The following is a 21,593-nucleotide window of genomic DNA, read 5'->3' on the forward strand; positions in this document are numbered from 1 at the left end:
CACGTGCAGGAAGTAACAAACGGGAACCCGGGCCGAGGGGGACGCTGCGGAGGAGCTGATCCGAGCGTAACTTTGACACAGATTTAGCCACTTTTCAAACCTCCTGTGACGATATTTGGAAACAGGGCAACACATGTTTATGACCCTCCAGGGTTTTAATAAAGTCTCCATCGCGTCTTCAAAGCACGTCCAGCTGCTCCGTGTGCAGGTCAGTCCCACGCCTCAAAATAACTCCTCCCATCAGCGCGAGCGTCTCGTCTTCTCTCGGGTCAGTCTCATGATCGATCACAAACACAAACGCTCCGTCTAAAACTCGCCTTTTACACAAGATAACAACAAATAATCCGGTCCGCGGTAAAAACGAAACAGAAACCTGCAGTGACATTGATGTCAAAGCTCCGCTAACAGCAACGAAACACTTCCTGTTGTCCCGACAAAATAAAAGGAGTCAATGTTCCAGCCGCTGGGAGAGGGTTTGAAATGTTCATTAATAAAGGAACCTAATATTTTAGGTGCAAATGGACACAAATCTCCTTTTTCTTCGTTTTCCTGGTCGTCCGTTTTGCTCAAATAGAAATAAAGGCCTGTCTCTAATTGTGGCCTGGTTCCAATAAAGGCCTGGTCCTCGATGCCCTTGAGTAAATAAAGGCCCCGGCCTATATTAGAGCATTTACGGTATGGTCTTTACCAAATGTTTTATTTTCATAACCCACTACAAATACCTGACAGGGCTGAAGGTCACTGTCCTACACCAAAAAAGCAACATGCGAGTGTGTGTGTGGGTGAGTGTGAGTGCAAAGGTGGTTGAAAGTTCATTCTAGATTTTCAAGTTTAAAAATAAACTTTGGTTTGTTTTTGTTTTTACTCAAACAGAAGAAAAAAAAGTTTTTCACAAACTAAATGTGACATGGAGGTGTGGAAGCTGTGTTTTGCCGTGCTCTTCCTGCTGTGTCCCGGCTCCGGGGCACAAGACACAGGTAAGGTGACACTGTTTAGAGCAGGAGCACATTATCAACAACAACAAAGTGTGGAGTTCCTTACTGCACTGTTAGAAATGTTCATTATTTAGCCTCTCCGGTGTGCACCAAACTGAAATCAACAGACAACAGGACCAAGAGTTCAGTAAAGCCCGTAGGTTTCATTAATTAAAGAGTAAATAGTAATTAATATGGTGTTAGGGTTCAAGAATGTGAATGTCAACACTGTTACGATTTCTTCTAACTTGGAGTGTTGAGTGAGTGGTTGGTGGTGGTCGGAAGAGCCAATGGCGCAGATTGGCAGCCTCGTTTCCATCAGTCTACCCCAAGGTGACTGGCTACAATCGAGTTTTGGATTGTGATCTAATATGGCTAAGCATTTTGGGATTTGGAGCAATAATAAACTAATGGAGATTTTAAAAGGTAAAATACTGGAGTTCACATTAAAACACCTGGACACTACAGTCAGTTAGGTGGATATAGACACAGACGGCATCTCGTCATAGAAGGGGGCGTGGCTTCACCGAGGGGGAAAATAGAATCTAAAGAGAAACACAATTTTTCACTCTTTTTAGCCATTTTCTGGTGGAATATGAACTTATTTATCACAAATAACTAAAGTCAAGAGTAAATCGGGCCCATATGGATGTTTATTCACAGCAGATTGTTCAGTAGAAGTGAAAAAACGGCAGTTGCAGCTAGCATTAGCTAACCGTTAGCATTAGCCCGCTGCTAACATGTAGCATCATGTTAGCAATTTTCATTTTTTATGTATTTATGGGCTGTTGAACCACTTTGCTCCTCTCCATGTCTTTGTATCTTTATTTAGTAGAAACTATATTCATATTTCAGCATTACCTAAAGTAGTTTTTGAATAATTAGAGAAAGTTAAAACAAATTAAAATTGTTTTCCCCCTTAACTGTTTTCAAACATGACCATATAAGGGCGATTCCAGAGATGCCGTCTGGATCTATACCGGTTGTTCCATGACTTTTTTCTCCACTACTGTTTTTAGTCTATGGAAAATGTTAGCTAACACTCGCATGTAGTTACACATTAGGTATGGTCATTTTCCCCCATTTTATGAAACTTTCTAAAGCTGGCACATGTATATGATGGCCAAAAAACCTGGTTTACACCTTTGTTACACTTTAATCATATCTTGCATTATACCACGGTCAGTGAGAAACCTAATGCTAACTGGCGTGCATTATTTTCGTTTAACCGCAGATACTCCGGCAGCAGTTAAATCAGCCGTTTCCATAGTAACAATAAACAATTGAGCTGGAACTAGCTTCAGGTAAAACAGCTTAAAAAGTAAAATAACTCCTGCCCAGGACTTAAAAAAAAAAAGAAAGCAAACAGGCCCAGATTAACAGTTTAAAGCAGTACTAAGTAACGTGTTTACCTTAATAAATCCTTTCCGTAGTCCCTGTGGGGGTCATACAAGTGTTTATGGGATGATTGGAGGGTCTTTCATCTCCCCCTGGTGTCTCTGGCCAGAAAACCATGTTTGCAACTTGACTGCCACCGGTCCGGAGCCACCAATACACACTAATAGAATCACAAAGAAGAAGCTAACAGGCGAACGGGAAAAGCTAACTGCGGGCTAGCGTCACTTTAAACAGTTTGAGTGATAACAAATGATTTCCATTGTATAATTGGATGTACAATAGCTCTCTCTCCCTTCGCCTTTCCTGTCAGCGTAGTATTTACTCTCCAAGACAATTAATACGTTAAAAAAATTGCAACTTGCTACGACACCTGCAGTTGCGCTTATGGCCTCTAGGGGCAAGAGTTACTTAGTACTGCTTTAAGGGACCATGGTATAAGCGGATTAAACAACTTAGACAATATTAATGTAAACTGTCAAACGCACACTTCGCCTTGACTCCACGTCGTGCATTAAAACTGTATAACGCACAGCTCCTTGTTGTTTCATCCTTACATGTGTAATAGCCTGTGCCTATACTTTGTTGTTCCCTGCACATACACATGGAACTCGCGGGCTGTAATCCAAAGTGTTTGGTACCCCTAACATGGTGGATTTCTCTGGTTAAGTATATAATATTCCATTCCAAACTCCACATCCTGGTGCTTTTGTTGTTAGAGACCGTTTGCCTGCAGGACGGGTCGACTGCAGAGGATCTTCCTTTGTTGTAACACAGCGTGACCATGTGCTCACCTCTCAGTGTCCCAGGACATCGGCGCTCATCAGATGGAGCGCCTGGTGGAGCTGCTGACGATGAAGGAGTGCGAGGATCTGATGGAGGCTCTGTCCACGTCAGAGGAGAACATCTTCACACGGCTCGAGCGCCTGGCTCCGGAGAACAACCAACTGCTGCCGCTGTCCAAGAGGGCCGTCCCCACCACTGAAGGTAACACCGCAGCAAACTAGGTCTGCATACTACAATTTACCTTTGATTCTTCTGTCTTTTTTTTCTTTCCTTACCACGCTTCTGCAATTTAGACGTAAAAACCTTCAACCTCCTAACCCCCGCCTTAACCGAGTGCTTTTTCTCCAGTTCGGCTTTACCCAAATCTAAAAAGTTACAGGCTATGGGTTAACGCCTCATTTGAAAGCTAAGACCGACAAAACTCATCTTGAAGGATTTTTTTCCTCGCATTGTTGTCGTCACCTTTTTGGCATCTTGTTTCATTGCTTTTTCATAATTTATTTATTTTTGTCACTATTTCGTCAGTTTTTCATCACTTTTTCGTCACATTTTTGTCACTTTTTTGTCACATTTTTGTCACTTTTTTGTCACTTTTTTGTCACATTTTTGTCACTATTTCGTCACTATTTCGTCACTTTTTTTGTCACTATTTCGTCACTTTTTTGTCACATTTTTGTCACTTTTTTGTCACTTTTTTGTCACATTTTTGTCACTATTTCATCACTTTTTCATCACTTTTTTTGTCACTATTTCGTCACAATTTTGTCACTTTTTTTGTCACTATTTCGTCACATTTTTGTCACTTTTTCGTCACTTTTTTGTCAAATTTTTGTCACATTTTTGTCACTATTTCGTCACATTTTTGTCACTTTTTCGTCACTTTTTTGTCACATTTTTGTCACTATTTCGTCACTATTACGTCACTTTTTTGTCACTTTTTTTGTCACTTTTTTGTCACTTTTTTGTCACTATTTCGTCACATTTGTCACTTTTTCATCACTTTTTCATCACTTTTTTTGTCACTATTTCGTCACAGTTTCGTCACATTTTTGTCACTTTTTAATCACTTTTTTGTCACTTTTTTTGTCACTTTTTTTGTCACTATTTCATCACTTTTTTGTCACTTTTTTTGTCACTATTTCGTCACATTTGTCACTTTTTTTGTCACTTTTTTTGTCACTTTTTCATCACTTTTTCGTCACATTTTTGTCACTTTTTCGTCACTTGTTCATCACTTTTTCATCACATCATCCTGGGCTTTTTGTGACTTTTTCATCCCCATTCTCCTCCCATTTTTGTCGCTATATTTTGATCTGGTCGCTGTACTTGTCGATCTGGTTAAAGCCAATCAAAACATGGGGAAAATGTGCTCAAGTCAGGTGGGGGTTAAGAGGTTCATTTACAGTAGATTTCAAAAGGAAAACATCGAGAGACTTGACATGACAAAAGAACATTAAGCTATGAAGCAAATAAATCTCATTCGCTTTTGTATCTTCCACCAGAGAGTGAGGCCGAGTGCAAGGCGGCGCTGACAAAATGGCTGCTGGAGAACGGAGAGGAAATGTACAACGACATCCTCACCAGATCTCTGCAGCACGTCGGGAGAACAGACGTCGCTCTCGGTGAGAAAATACAAGCACTCATTCACCGCTGTAGATCGCTGTGTGCGGTTTTCATCAGCAACGGCTTTCACGAGGGTTTTCACCACTTCTTCAGCTCATGTGGCTCCACTGGTGTGAACACAGGATTTGAAGGATTTGAAGCAGGGAGGGGTTAGACTTAGCAAAGCTCCTCCGAGTTGTTAAACTGAATTCAGAGGTACATCAAGGTAGCAATGAGATCACATGAAATAAAAAAGAAAGGGAAAAAAAAGACCAGTCTATAATAGTGGGTTTTAAGAAGACATGTAAAAGAAGACACTCATACATGGGTCGTTCCAAAGCCCAATCGCCCTTTGTCTAGAGGTTTGTCTTTGGAAAACAGCTAACGGGGACCTGCTTGAGGATCTACGGCTGTGCTAGGGCTCGTCGGGAGTTAAAAGTTCAGAAATGTCATTAGAAGGGCGTTAAAAGTGGTCAGTAAAATGTTAAAATCAATTCTAACAAGCACAGGGAGCCAGCGAAAAGAAGCTAAAACCGGGGTGATGTGCCGGTGTCTGTTAAAGCAGTACTACGTAACTTGTTTACCTTAATAAATCATTTTCGTAGTCCTTCTGGGGGTGATACAAGTGTTAATGGGATGATTGGAGGAGCTAACACTAAAAGAATCACAAGCTAACAGGCTAACAGGCAAAGCTAACTGCGGGCCAGCGCCACTTAAACAGTATTTACAGCCAAGTGTGAGTGAAAAAAAATATCTCCATTGTGTAATTGGATGTACAATATCCCGCTCTCCCTTTGTCTTTTCTGTCAGCGTAGTATTTACTCTCACGGACAATTAATGAGTAAAAAACCGCAACATGCTACTACTCGCTAGTTGTTGTTACCCTGTTGTTAAGGGTAGCAACAAGGTGGATATAGCAAGTTGAACTAGTCCTCACATGAGAAGTATTTACTATCACTAACCAGTGTGCACTCCACTGGAACCACATGAACAGAAGAATTATATGGATGAGATACGAATTGTATTCAAATTGAAACAACCCAGTGCAATTTTTTTTTAAACACTTAAAAGTGTGCAATTACATTATTTTATATTCCTGCTTGAACCTGCAGTTGTTCTTTTTGAAATATTTGTAATTTTCCATATAGAAATCTCATTTAGCTCGGTGCTAAAGTTTGACTATTTAGTATTTACCTTTTTCATCCTTCAGCAGCATAAACATGTCAAGAAGCCTTTCCCTTCACCTTTAACCTCTTACCACCCGCCTAAACCAAATGCATTCTGTCCTCTTTGGCCATTATATAGGCCTGAGTAACGCCTCATTTTGGTCACTTTTTTGTTGAATTTTTGTCACTTTTTGGTTGAATTTTTGTCACTTTTTGGTTGAATTTTTGTAGAATTTTTGTCAGATTTTTGTTGAATTTTTGTCACTTTTTGGTTGAATTTTTGTAGAATTTTTGGTTGAATTTTTGTTGAATTTTTGTCACTTTTTGTTGAATTTTTGTCACTTTTTGGTTGAATTTTTGTTGATTTTTTGTCACATTTTTGTTGAATTTTTGTCACTTTTTTTTTGAATTTTTGTCCCTTTTTGGTTGAATTTTTGTTGAATTTTTGTCACTTTTTTTCACATTTTTGTTGAATTTTGTCACTTTTTGGTTGAATTTTTGTCACTTTTTGTCACATTTTTGTTGCATTTTTGTCACATTTTTGTTGAATTTTGTCACTTTTCAAAAAAAAAAATTCAACCAAACATCCTTTTTTGGTTGAATTTTTGTCACTTTGTCACATTTTTGTTGAATTTTTGTCACTTTTTTTCACATTTTTGTTGAATTTTGTCACTTTTTGGTTGAATTTTTGTCACTTTTTGTCACATTTTTGTTGCATTTTTGTCACATTTTTGTTGAATTTTGTCACTTTTTGGTTGAATTTTTGTCACTTTTTGGTTGAATTTTTGTCACATTTTTGTTGAATTTTTGTCACATTTTTGTTGAATTTTTGTCACTTTTTGTTGAATTTTTGTCACATTTTGTCACATTTTTGTTGAATTTTTGGCACTTTTTGGTTGAATTTTTGTCACATTTTTGTCACTTTTTGTCACATTTTTGTTGAATTTTTGTCACATTTTTGTTGAATTTTTGTCACATTTTTGTCACATTTTTGTCACATTTTTGTCACATTTTTGTCACATTTTTGTCATTTTTTGGTTGAATTTTTGTTACATTTTTGTCATTTTTTGGTTGAATTTTTGTCACTTTGTCACATTTTTGTTGAATTTTTGTCACTTTTTGTCACATTTTTGTTGAATTTTGTCACTTTTTGGTTGAATTTTTGTCACATTTTTGTTGAATTTTGTCACTTTTTGGTTGAATTTTTGTCACTTTTTGTCACATTTTTGTTGCATTTTTGTCACATTTTTGTTGAATTTTTGTCACTTTTTGGTTGAATTTTTGTCACATTTTTGTTGAATTTTTGTCACATTTTTGTAGAATTTTTGTCACTTTTTGTTGAATTTTTGTCACATTTTGTCACATTTTTGTTGAATTTTTGGCACTTTTTGGTTGAATTTTTGTCACATTTTTGTCACTTTTTGTCACATTTTTGTTGAATTTTTGTCACATTTTAGTTGAATTTTTGTCACATTTTTGTCACATTTTTGTCACATTTTTGTCACATTTTTGTCACATTTTTGTCATTTTTTGGTTGAATTTTTGTTACATTTTTGTCATTTTTTGGTTGAATTTTTGTCACTTTGTCACATTTTTGTTGAATTTTTGTCACTTTTTGTCACATTTTTGTTGAATTTTGTCACTTTTTGGTTGAATTTTTGTCACATTTTTGTTGAATTTTGTCACTTTTTGGTTGAATTTTTGTCACTTTTTGTCACATTTTTGTTGCATTTTTGTCACATTTTTGTTGAATTTTTGTCACTTTTTGGTTGAATTTTTGTCACATTTTTGTTGAATTTTTGTCACATTTTTGTAGAATTTTTGTCACTTTTTGTTGAATTTTTGTCACATTTTGTCACATTTTTGTTGAATTTTTGGCACTTTTTGGTTGAATTTTTGTCACATTTTTGTCACTTTTTGTCACATTTTTGTTGAATTTTTGTCACATTTTAGTTGAATTTTTGTCACATTTTTGTCACATTTTTGTCATTTTTTGGTTGAATTTTTGTCACATTTTTGTCATTTTTTGGTTGAATTTTTGTCACATTTTTGTTGAATTTTTGTTGAATTTTTGTCACTTTTTGTCACATTTTTGTTGAATTTTGTCACTTTTTGGTTGAATTTTTGTCACATTTTTGTTGAATTTTGTCACTTTTTGGTTGAATTTTTGTCACTTTTTGTCACATTTTTGTTGCATTTTTGTCACATTTTTGTTGAATTTTTGTCACTTTTTGGTTGAATTTTGTCACATTTTTGTTGAATTTTGTCACTTTTTGGTTGAATTTTTGTCACTTTTTGGTTGAATTTTTGTCACATTTTTGTTGAATTTTTGTCACTTTTTGGTTGAATTTTTGTCACATTTTTGTTGAATTTTTGTCACTTTTTGGTTGAATTTTTGTCACATATTTGTTGACTTTATGTCACATTTTTGTTGAATTTTTGTTGAATTTTTGTCACATTTTTGTCACATTTTTGTTGAATTTTTGTCACATTTTTGTCACTTTTTGTCACATTTTTGTTGACTTTTTTCTTGCGTTTACATCCTTGTTTTCTTCTCATTTTTTGTGGCTATTTTGGTGCTTTTTTCCCCAAGAAGCTTTTTGATTAGGGTAAAACCAAACTGGAGAAAATAGGTTCCGTTCAGGTGGGAGTTAAGAGGTTAAACCAACTCTCAAGCTTGTTCGTTACTTCTGCTTTGGAACAACGGGGGCGGAATGGCTTCATTAGTCCGAGGATTCGTTATAATTGGGACTGGAGTTGAGTTGTGGTCGTTTGCGCGCTGCCAGTCTCCGTGACATGTGTGAGTCCACTCCCCTCCTCGTCGCAGCCCCACAGGCCGACAGCGGCGGCCGGGAGAGGGAGGTGTAAATGATCTGACACCAGCCCCGGAACCGACCATCTGCTGCTCCTCTCATCGGCGGCGAAAAATAGACAAGCGGGAAGACACGGCAGACACGCGCAAAGCAGCACTTGATTGCATTTCTAAAGAGGCCTGTGTAAAACCGCGTGTCTCGTTTGGCAAACTAAAGCGCGACATTCACTTCACTTCTAGGATGAGTTTCCCCAATTGGCGAGAAAGCTGCCATCTTTTCCCTTTCACTGGTACTAATCATAATAATACTGCGTTAGTCCTTTTCATGGGGATCAGTTCGACCTTTAAGGACACTATTTTGAGGACAATTTAATGAACTTTGACTTTATTTTCATTGTGTTAGTAGTAAAATTGATTTTGTGTCTCAGGATGTTGTCAGGGTAGTTGTTGTTGCCGTTATTTACATTACCATGATGTTGAGAATGCATAAAGAAAGTTAGAAATGAGTTTGAGTGTTTGACATAGTCCCTCTTTAACTGTTTGGAAACAGAAAACAAAAAAACAGATATTACTTGGCCTTTCAAATAATGAACTGTGATGGATTGAATTGGCATTGCTACGGCAACAGCCCTAAACGTATACGTCTCCCATGAAGAGCCAGGGGACAGACTGACAGACAACAAATAAATCCTCAGAAAACATATTGAAACAGGAGAAAAATATGTACAATCGGTTCCCCTAAAGAGATCCTGAAATCTTGTGGAATTTCCCTGGTTAAATAAAGGTCAAAGCGGTGTCTTGCCCATAGATACAAGGATGCACTGACAGAGCTGGGATTGACCTGACAAACTTGAGATCAGCGTGAGGATTCTCTACCTTTAACCTCTTAACTCCCGCCTGAACCGAGAGGATCTTTTTCCTCACGTCGTCGGATTTTTTTCCATCATTTTTTTTGTTGGCGTTACGGCCCCGGGCCTCCAGGTTCCTTTCTTTTGTATATTTTTGTTAGTGTGGCCTAAACCTGTTTTCTCCCATGTACATTTTGCTGCTGTGGCCCTGGACTGCGATTGGTGGAGTGCATTGGGGTCCCTTCGTGTCTGTCATGACTTTGTGTTTTCCAGGAACACTCGTTTTAGTTTGTGTCTCATTTTGTTTGTCACTCGTTTTGTTATTAGGCCTTTTGTGACAAGTTTTGGAGACACTCGTAAGCTTTTGTCTACTTGGTTTTGTACACTTGTTTTAGTAGCTTGCGTTTGGTTAACCCTTTGTAAATAGCCTTTGTTGTTGTTTGTTATTTATGTCACTCCGTTGTTAAATTTACCTTTTACACTACATTTATTATTTTACAACTTTATTTTACCATTTTACATCTTGTTTTTTGTTACTTCCTTTAACTAGCAGAGCCGGGTCGTAACAGTTGGGTATTCAACTCATTTTTGTAACTTTTTTTATCTTTTTTTTCGTCATTTTTTTGTCAATTTCTTGTGACATTTTTGCCACTTTTTCGTCACTTTTTTGCCAATGTTTTCTCACTTCATTGTCACATTTCCATCATTGTTTTCGTCTCAGTTTTGTCGCTATTTTCACACCTTTTTCCCAGAAGCTTTTGGACTGGGGTAAAGCCAAACTGGAGAAAATGTGCTCGGTTCAGGTGGGAGTTAAGGGGTTAAGTGACTGCTGCCCTTCATGAAAACTATGGCGTGTTAACTTTATTCACACAGTTTTGACTAATCCTGTTTACATGTGTCGTTTCCTCGACTGCAGAGGCGTCTCCATTCAGATTTCTTTGACTGTGTTGCAGTGTTTGCTGCACAATAAACAGATCCAGGAAGTGTCCTCTGCATTTTACATGAATCATTACTGGACCTGTTCAAACTGTGCCCATTACAGCTGTCAATTTATCAACACACACTTGGCTAAACATCGTGGCTTGAATTGAGTTCTTTTATGGGTGAGTCCTGCTGCCAGCGGAGGGCGCTCCACACATGAAATCAGATTCAAGAGCAACGTGTGTCTTTCCCCACAGAGACATTATTTTAAGTGCTGGGGCAAGTTTAGAAGCAATAAACAAGCCACAACTATTGCATGCCCACTTAAACATGTTTCCTCTATTGGCTGTTCCTGCCAACATACTGGGCAATGTACGAAAAGTGTCTTATTTTGTTCCAGCGTTTTTTTTCACATGCCGTGTTTTGTGATCTTACAGAGGTGGGGAAGAACATCAACCAGGACAAGCTACTGAGCCTGAAGCTCAACGTGGAGGACTATCATAAACTGGTCAGCTCTTTCCAAGTGCCACAAGAACCGAGCGAAACCAAGAACAAGCTGAACAGCAGGAATCTGAAAGGTGCGTGATCGATTTGAGGCGACTGGCTGGTTTGTACTGTTAAGGCGAGACACTGCAGGTGAATAGGGGGAAAAAAATAAATGCAGAGATGTCAATTTGAAACTTTTGCTGAACATCACAGATATAAATATGAGAGAAAAAAAATGTATTGCATTTTTTCTGTCATTTTTTTGTTTTCACATAAAAAATAAGGCATTTTGAGCATTAAAATGGCCAAAATTGCCTATATTTTGGGCAAGAAATCAAAATAATGAATTGAGCCAGATTAAAATGTTGGTGGTGATGGTTTTATTTTATTGACATATTAGTAACTAATTTTGGATATTTTGTTTAGTTTTTCAATAAACTAATCATCAGTGAAAAAATCTGTAAAAACTACAAATCCGCCTGTTTTTTTGGTTTCAAAGCTGAATAAATCAGGTTTGGAATTAGATATTAAAAAATCCCTCTGAAAAAACCTTCAAAATGTTGTTGTGTCTCAGCCTGTAAAGTTTGGAGTCTGTGGGAGCTTCTATAAGGGCTCAGGCTCTGCCCGAGTGCGGCTTCTCTCATTCAGAGAAAACCAGCCCTGAAGTTTTGTAGCGAGTGCTCATGCTCGGCCCGTTCTTCCACTTTTCCGCTCCAGCGTCTCGTAGGAGGAAAAACTCCATATTTGGGTGAAAGCGTCATCACGGGGCCCCTTAGCAGGACACGTGGATGTCAAATCTGTCAATATTTATGAATGAAAACCCGCGGGAAAGACGGCCTTTCTACGCGGCGCAGCAGCTACTTCCGGGTCGCCCCCACCTCGCAGACAAAACATCATAAAATAAACATCATCATTTTTATATCTAACATGAAAACTAAGATGTAAAGGGAGGAAAATAGATACAAATCTCCACTTCGACCACTGCGTGAAAAATCATCCACATATGAACAGAAGATTCTAAAAGCCTTGTATGAACCTGGGGGCAGCTGTGAACCCAGACCAAACGGCTGTTTTTGATCCATTAAAGGGGGGGTATTATGCAAAATTGACTTGACTCAAGCTTTCCATCATGTTATTATGTCATTCCCTCATTAAAAACATGCCTGAAGTGTTGCCTTGGCACATTCACGTATCTTTGAGTAATCTGTAAAAACTCTGATGGCGGCCATTTTAGGGATAGGTTTGCCTGAGTCCTCCTAGGAACGCCCCCACCTCCTGGAGACGCCTCCGAGCTTTGGTCACCAGCCGAGTAACCAACCACTGCTCCTCAGCAGAACCCCCTCCCCACTGATGCCACAGACAGCGTGTGGAGGGGGCGTGTCGGAAAGGCTCAGAGGTTCTTAAAGAGACAGAGGCCTATTTCAAGACATTCACTACAGCCATTTTGAGAGAGACATTTTATACAAGGCAGTTATTCTAATTTACTGCATTTACAGACCAACAGAAGGTTTGTCATCATTGTAGTGTGATATAGACTGGTGCTATGGGACTGAAAAAAGCAGAACACCCCCTCTTTAAAGAGTGTGGTCTCAGTCTGGTTCTGTGTTGTGTGAATGCAATAAAGAATCTGATGATTACGGTGCAAAAACGAAGCATACGTCATCAGGGATAGAGAGACATTGGTTTGTGAACTTTTGGTTTCAACGAAGCACCTGGAGTCCAGACTTTCTCCCATGTCTTCATCAATGAAATGAATGTTTTGGGGACGTTACTGTTTAGTAGAACTCTCATCATGAACACACAGACTATAGATTTGATTTCCCGGCTGTCAAAGTCAAAACGTCCTTGTGTGTCACAGGGGGAGGCCTGAGCCCGGGAGATCTGGAGTTAGAGAGGTGTCCCATGAGGGTGAGAATATTGCTGCTGCTGGACGTGCTCGTGCCCTTGATCCTTGACATTGCGCTGGGCGGGAGAGGTCGGCTCATTGTTATGACCCAGCTCATGAGGCTTATAGTTTTGTCGTAACTGAACAGAAATAAAGAAATGTTTCAACTGTTCATTTAGTATTTATTACAGTTATTAGAGTTAACCATTCCACACACACAGCACTAACTTCATTCTTTCTACTTTACCAGTTCCATCACGTGTTGTACCACTAAAGGCTGTAAGGATTATAACGAAATCTGAACAGGCCTCTGACTCATGCTTTGCTCACACGCAACAGAACAAGAAGACCATGTCACTGAGATGAGCTGATAGACAATGGTCCACACCATATATATATATATATATTTTTTTTTTTCATTTTATTTATTTATTTCATTCAAAAGTGATGTTCACAATTACAATAAAACCGCCAAGCCAACACAGTATGAATGAAACGGAGCAGAGGAGAAGAACAAGTCTTACAATATCTGCCCCTTTTGTTACTTCACACTTTACACTTCACATTGTTGTGGTATGTAGACCATACATATATTTACAGTCTTATGTATATACATATGTATATTCACAGTATTAACAGATGTTTTTATATTCTATATTCAGTTTTTCAATATATAAAATACAGAACCTTCGTGTTCTTGAATGTTTACAAAAGGTCAAAAAGAAACAAACCGTCGTATTCATGTTTGTTCAAATCAAATATCCCACATTATTCATGTCCAAATACTTCATACTTTTTTAACATTGTGGCTTTTATGTGTTTTTTAAACTCCAGGAGAGTTTCTGACTTTTTCACTTCTTTCTGGAGTTTATTCCATAAACTGATTCCTGTCACTGTAACAGTTCGTTCCATTGCTTTAGAATTGAACCTGGGTTTGTTAAAGACGTTCCTTTCAGATTATAGTGACTTTCTCTTTTCTCAAACATTTCTTGGATGTTCACTGGCAATATTTTTCTATTTGCTTTATACAAAACCTGGAGGATATTATAGGTTACTATATCCTCAAATTTTAGAAAATTACATTTAATAAAAAGTGGATTCGATGGATCTCTATATCTAACATAATCATTCTGAACATAACGTGAAGTACAGATAATATACAAACACATAGAGACAAACAACTGACTCACAGATAGGCAGTCGCCCTCTCTGTGTAGAGAAGTGCAAGACTAGGATAAAAGGAGATTGTCAACGGAGGTCTGGACTTCACTTCTTCTCTTTCTCTGAAGTCACCAGCTGGTTATACAACCTTGTAACTAGGAACAACGGCAATAACAGCCTTATCTTTGAGACGACTTCTATCTCCAGTGTCGGGTATCCGGCCGATACCACATGCTTGTACTCATACTCGTACTCACTCATGAGGTCCCGATACCAGAAACCGATACCATTTGACGTGCGACCAGCGCAGCTACGAGGCGCAGCTACGAGGCGCAGCTACAAGGAAGAAGCAACAAACTGGAGAATTATTTAGTGTAAATACAATATTCCACATAGAGCTGACTTTATTACAGACTGCGCTCTCTAAACCAGAGTCTGAGCTGGATTTAACCAGAGCTTAATGTTGTTCGTGCAGCAGCGTCTGCAGTGTTTACAACATACAGGCTAACGTTGCTAACTCGCGGCTAACAGTTTTGGCCATTCTGACGCCGTTTTAAGCCCAGGGGTTTATTCATCTGAAAAACTAACCCAGCGACTAAAAAGTCCTCAGAAAATCCAAATGAAAGACATACAGCATGTTTATATTGAGGGAAAATGAGCTGCAGCAGAACAATGGAAACGCTGTAGCTACTCGCTAAGTTACTACAAACACACGAGAAAATCTACAGGAGCTGAAGTAAAGACGAAAAGAGACCATTTAAGGAACATCTCAATACTATTGTTAAATAAAAACACATAAATGAATAAAGCTCAGGCATTGGGAGCTTTAGGACATGAGCTTTTCTGTCTATGATGGACAGAGACATACAAATTAAAAATTATATTGAATGAAAATAAATAAATAAATGGCATCAGCACAATTCTAATATAACTGCTCATACATGTGTCGCTGACTTTACTTAAGCAAATGTACATGACTAAATTAACTAACTACAAACCAATCTGCTGTGAAAAAAGTAAGAATGTAGAAGAAAATGCCTTGTACTCGTATCGGTATTCGGTATCGGCGAGTACTTAAATCCAAGTACTCGTACTCGTATCGGTTTTAGAAAAGATGGTATCGGTGCATCCCTGATCTCCAGTGTCTGCTTTGGCTATATCCAAATAACTGTTCTCGCGTGATACAAAAGAACCAGATCCTAACAAGGTTTGGAAATGCTTATGTATTGCTTTGTCTTTGATTTCAGGACTATTTACATTGTAGATTCTCACTGAAGGCATTAACTTATGAATAAACACATGTGAAATTATGTTTTAAACAAACAGAAAAAAAGTTTTTGCTATGATTACTGCTTTGCACACTATTCTCAATGTGCAGCACGATGTCGTCACCAGAAATGGTTTCGACTTCCCAGGACTGTTGAAAACCATTTCAGGGCACGACCTTATGAAGCTCATTGAGAAAATGTCAAGAATAAAGGGTGGCCATAGCACTAAGTAACTCGTTGACCTTAATAAATGGGATGATTGGGGGGTCTTTCATCTCCCCCGGTGTCTCTGGCCTGAAAAGCACAATTTCAACTTGCTGGATCAACCAATACACACTAATAGAATCACAAAGAAGAACATGCTAACGGGCAAAGCTAACTGCGGGCTAGCACCACTTTAAACAATATTTACAGCCAAGTTTGAGTAAAAAAAAAAGATCTCCATTGTGTAATTGGATGCACAATATCCCTCACTGCCATCGCCTTTTCTGTCAGCGTCGTATTTACGCTCACGGACAATTAATGAGTTAAAAAATCGCAACATGCTACGACACCTGCACCACTAAGAGTTACACCGTACTGCTTGAATAATTTAAAATAGAAAACATACTATAATTTGTTGCCTACATAATCCCATGTGTTCATTTGAAAGAAAGACGGAAAGACAGAAAGAAAGAAAGAAAGAAAGAAAGAAAGACAGAAAGAAAGAAAGAAAGAAAGAAAGAAAGACAGAAAGACAGAAAGAAAGAAAGAAAGAAAGAAAGAAAGAAAGAAAGAAAGAAAGAAAGAAAGAAAGAAAGAAAGAAAGACGGCTGTTTTTTGATCCATTAAAGAGCGAGGTCTCAGTCTGCATCAGTTGCACCAAGAATCTGATTATTAAAATATTGCAAAAATAAGCAAAGGTTCTTAGCGATAGGGTGACATTGGTTCAGGGGCGGACTGGCCACATGTCCATTCTGGAAGATCACAGAAGGGCCACTGGCTCTTGGGCCACCAGTCTAAATTTTCTCCTTAACCTCTTAAACTCCCGCCTTAACCGAGCTTTACCCAAATCTAAGAGCTTAAAAGCAAAGCATGAAAATAGCAACGAGTGAGCCAGAAAAGCAACAAAAATGTGACAAAAATGTGACAAAAAAAGTGACTAAGACGTGACGAAAACATGACAACAAAGCAGCGAAATAAGCAACGAAAAAACGACAAAAAACTGACGAAAACACAACAAAAAGCCACAAAAAAAGTAATTTAAAAACAACAAAAACATGCTGCGACAATGTAACAAAAGGGTACAATCACTTTTGTATGTGGAAATCCACTGGGTTAAGATGGGAGGTAAGAGGTTCACATGTGTCTTTGTGGAAGTGCTGCATTTACGCTCATTTGGGCCGGGCTGGTCCGAGTCCAGGGCCCTTTTTCAGTCCCAGTCCGTCCCTGCATTGGTTTGCGAACTTTTGGTTTCACGCCATTCGTTTGACAAAACACCTGGAGTCCAGACTTCATCCCTAAGTCTTCAGCAATGAAACGCATGGTTTGGGTACCGTATGTTACCGTCAGTAGAACATACAGGCTATAGGTTTGTCTGTGTGCAGTTTGCTCTCTCTGTCCACGTAGGTTTCTTCTTGGTTCTCAAGTTTACCCTCCCACTAATTGCATGGCCACCACTCCTCTGAAAAATAGATTCTGAAAAACCCAGCGGGACTAAAAGCTCATTTATTCTCTACACTGGAAACACGTACGGCTATGCATGAAGCTGTCCGTTTTATGTGTAAATCTCCCGTCAGTCCCTCCGTTCCCCCAGAAAATGTGTGATTTGAAATAACGGAGCAGAACGTGTGTGTTGTGGCCCCTGTCCTTTGTGAATTACACACAAAAAAAAGAGTTATTCGAGTCTTTGGGGCTGTTTGTCTCAATGACAAACTCGGCGTTGTTTCCACTGATCCCTAAATCTGTTAAGTGTTTGTGGTGAGACGTGTTGGCCGTGGGCACGCGTCCAACTCATTACGACATCAACACTCTCTCTTCACAAAATATTTCCCAAGAGGAGCGGAAACTCCAAATGTAATTATCACCTGGACATTTTTAGCTCCCCGGCTGCTTTGGCTTAATCTGAACAAAAGTATGTTCTCCCCGGAGTCCGTTAAGCCCATCAATTTAGCCAAAAATATATTTCATTGCATTTTTTTTGTCCTTTCCAATGTTGTAATTATCAACATTTGAAGGCAAAGCTGAATCACAGCATTACAAGAAGCGCGTGCATTACTGAATGTAATTATAAATTAAAGCCGCGCGCGGCGATAAAGGCCCTCGCCCCTGGCGCACTCCCCGCTCGCTCTCGTCCCTTGCGACCACTCTTCATCACACTAGGTCCTTGCGAGCCCCATGATTGAATTCGCTCATTTTGACGCGAAAATCCCTATTAAGTTGCATTACAGTGCATTATATGCGAAAGTCCCTTGAAGTTGCATTACAGTGCATTATATGCGAAAGTCCCTTGAAGTTGCATTACAGTGCATTATATGCGAAAGTCCCTTGAAGTTGCATTACAGTGCATTATATGCGAAAGTCCCTTGAAATTGCATTACAGTGCATTATATGCGAAAGTCCCTTGAAGTTGCATTACAGTGCATTATATGCGAAAGTCCCTTTAAGTTGCATTACAGTGCATTTTATGCGAAAGTCCCTTTAAGTTGCATTACAGTGCATTATATGCGAAAGACCTTTTAAGTTGCATTAAAAAATCTCTGACAGACTTCACTGTATCATAATCCTATTAAAATGCTGGCAAGAAAAGAGAAAGCATTAGAAAAGTGTCAAAGCCATATATGAACCAGCAACCTCCTACACCAAAGACAAGCACACTATCACTGAGCTGTAGCTCCATAGCAGTCTTATCCTGATGTGCGCTACTTTTGTCTAAGTTATCGAGCAGAGGTTAGTTCCCAGCATCCCACTGGAGGAGAGAGGTAGCTTCATTTCCTCGGTTGTTTTCGACATTTTCCCTAGTGTTGCCTCAATTGTTTTCCTACGATCCCCCCATTTCTAGCTCTTTAGTGACGCATATGAAAGCGTTTTTCATGAGAGTGGGACCGTAGGTGCGGTTAAAACAAAAAAAAAAGAGGAAAGGTCAAAATTTACCCAGCAATCTCATGGTTGGAAACCCAATGCACAAGCAATAATGCTACACAGGCACAGCAAATCTTATGAAACGTGCTGTACTCATGTGACAATGTGTGCAGTGGCCCATGTAAAAGGTGAAAGCAATAGAAAAGTGTCAAGGCTGTGTTTGGACTAGCAACCTCCTTTACTTGAAACATGGGCCTGTTGACAGCTTGGCTTATTTAAATTCCCAGGCTGCAATTTTGTACCAGCAACAAACTGGAGAAGAGGTTTTTTCTGTGGGGGACCATAGGCAATGATTCTTGTTCTTCCCAGAAAGTGCTGAGTCCAAAAGAAAAAAATAAATAAAAAGAGTCAAGGTCGGGATTTGATCCAGCAACCTCCTGTACACTAACCCAGCTCTCTACCAATGGAGCTACTTTAGCTGAGAAAAAACAGCAGATGTGAAATAAATGTCATGACAGACTCCGCACTTGGGTGTTTGCAGGAAACGGATTAACAGTTTAGAAAATAATATATTGTATCATTTTTTTGGCTGCCCAAAGAATCGTTGAGAGGGGGTTTCAGCCCTGCAGCACCCTCGATATTGAAGCAATTATTTAGTAAGACCCATATAGTATGAGGAACACACAGAGAGACGGACAGGAAACAGTCGAATTGAAGTTCCTGTGATTGTACAGTTGAGAAAAACGTGAATTTGGAGGCAAAAACGTCCAAATTAAAGCTGATGTCTGTGACAGAGGGGTAGTATAAGTATATACGAGTCCAAAAGTGTAGTTTTTGTGAAAAAAGGGGGAAATTTGGAAAACTGGCGAATTTCAGGAGAAACCTCTGACAGAAGCCAGCCTGCTGCCAGGCTAAGACCTCTGGCGATTTTCACGGAGGATGGGCGGGCCACTTACAAGCCACTTAAAAGCCAATTAAAGGCATTTTTGGCGCTAGCGGCTGCGTGTGCACACCATTAGGTCCGGGTGGGGAATGTGCACGCGCGCCGGATTGGGTCCGTTCCAATCCGGCCAAGTCTGTGAAAGATATGAGGCTTTGAAATTTGCTGAAAATGGCCTCTCAGTTGCGGCCTTGTCATGACCACGCCCAATAGTTTAAAAAAATGTAATTGATGATTTTGAAAGCCACATGGGTTTGGGACACGTTGGCCAAAATTGGAGGCTTTCCATCGAAAGCTCGGGGATCAGGGGCCAGAAGTTCAAGAGGTACGATTTTGAAGGTTTGAGGTTCGGGCCAAGATGGCCGACTTCCTGTAGCATTTAGGGCGGGGTCATAATATCATTTTTGACATGTCCTGACGTGGTCTATGTCCTTGGCCAATGTCACTTTTGTACGATGATTTTTTTTTCGACCCCTCCTCCATTGGGTCAATGTAAACTGCCTGTTTGAGGGGGCGCCACAGAGCCATCTTTTATTATTCTCTCTCGCGAACCCCACCCAAAATTAGAGCTTGCGGAGCACTACGTTTTGACCCCTGTTACTTGCGAATCGGTTCACGTTTGCTACGTGAATTCTTGCGTTTTCGTCCCCCGTTAACGGTTTTAATTAGTCCCTCGCGGGACACTGCGTGTCCGTTGCTCGGGCCTAAAAACAAGGTTAGCTTTTGCCAATTACAGTCGACACCAGTAAAACCTTCAACCTTGACAAACTGCCTGAGTGACGTCCAGTCTTGACTAAATTCAAATTTACTTGTTTCAAATTTGAAAAACACATTGGATCAGTTGTAAACGCTACTTCCAACTGAGACTTCTTGCGAAAATTAAGGCCTACTCGCCACAAAAAGACTTAGAGAAGGCGATCCAGGCCTTCATCACTTCAAGGTTGGATTATTGTCACTCCCTTTACACAGGGCTGGACCTGAAACCCCTCCAGCGCCTGCAGGGAGTCCAAAACGTTGCTGACCAGCACATCACTCCCATTCTGTCCTCTTTACATTGGCTACAGTTCCCTTTCGCATCAAGTTTAAAATTCTGCTGATTGTTTTTAAATGCCTAAATTCGCTGGCACCGAAGTATCTGTCAGAACTGCTGCAGCTCTACTGTCCTTCCAGAGCTCTGAGGTCAGACCAGCTCTACTGTCCTTCCAGAGCTCTGAGGTTTGACCAGCTCTACTGTCCTTCCAGAGCTCTGAGGTCAGACCAGCTTTACTGTCCTTCAGGAGCTCTGAGGTCAGACCAGCTCTACTGTCCTTCCAGAGCTCTGAGGTCTGACCAGCTCTACTGTCCTTCCAGAGCTCTGAGGTCTGCAGACCAGCTCGACTGTCCTTCCAGAGCTCTGAGGTCAGACCAGCTCTACTGTCCTTCCAGAGCTCTGAGGTCTGACCAGCTCTACTGTCCTTCCAGAGCTCTGAGGTCTGACCAGCTCTACTGTCCTTCCAGAGCTCTGAGGTCTGCAGACCAGCTCTACTGTCCTTCCAGAGCTCTGAGGTCTGACCAGCTCTACTGGCTTCAAAACGGGACTTTTCTGAACTTCTTTGAGATGAAATTTGCACTAAAAGAGTCCAAACATCCTTGTGTGCCACAGGGGGCGACCTGAGCTGGAGAGACTTGGAGCTGGTTGTGGTGAGGTCTGCAGTGGCTCAGTACAGGAGGGGGCCGCTGGACGGGATCGTGCCCATGATCTGTGGCTTCGCGCTGGGCTTCGGGGGATCACTCCTTCTCGGGCTCTGGATCTCCTGGATGTCTCGATATATTTCTGCTGCGTTTTAGTTTGAACGGAAATAAAGAAAAAGTTTCAACCATTCATTTGTTTGTTGTCTTTTCTGTTTGTCCATGTCCACTTCAGCACCAACGTCACTCATTCTCTTTACAATATATTCAAATGTTTCCTTGATATACAATTACTTCATTCATAACTCTACACTAACAAATCACAGGAACATCAGTGTTTCAGATACAGAGGAGCATGGAGACATTATCGAGGTAAATAACTTCATATCAGGACATTATCTTTAGATTTCTTCACAGTATTTCCCAAACAGGGTTATGGAGTACGAGAAATACTAGAAATTGTTTTAAAAGTGAAACTGAAAAATAGGTCAAAGAAAGGTCAAAACTAGGACTGTCACAGTGAAAGCTTTGACTCACGATTAATTGGAAAATAAATAAATAAATAAAAAATAAGGACTGCACTAAACTATACTATACTTTGACCAAACAGTACAGGTTACC

At 39.7% G+C, this 21,593-nt stretch overlaps 1 protein-coding gene across 1 annotated transcript; it reads left to right on the top strand.

The window, feature by feature from the left end:
* Nucleotides 1-3,017: 3,017 nt before the first annotated feature.
* On the top strand, nucleotides 3,018-21,131 carry tmdd1 (transmembrane and death domain 1; the record flags this gene model as incomplete). Its single annotated transcript, XM_079558275.1, has 5 exons — nucleotides 3,018-3,033; nucleotides 3,171-3,356; nucleotides 4,658-4,777; nucleotides 10,942-11,082; nucleotides 20,947-21,131. 5 exons carry the CDS (start codon nucleotides 3,018-3,020, stop codon nucleotides 21,129-21,131), a joined length of 648 nt encoding a protein of 215 aa, XP_079414401.1.
* Between the last annotated feature and the right edge of the window lie 462 nt (nucleotides 21,132-21,593).

This window comes from Gobius niger (genome assembly GCF_951799975.1).
Source record: "Gobius niger genome assembly, chromosome: 6".
NCBI classification, from domain to species: domain Eukaryota; kingdom Metazoa; phylum Chordata; class Actinopteri; order Gobiiformes; family Gobiidae; genus Gobius; species Gobius niger.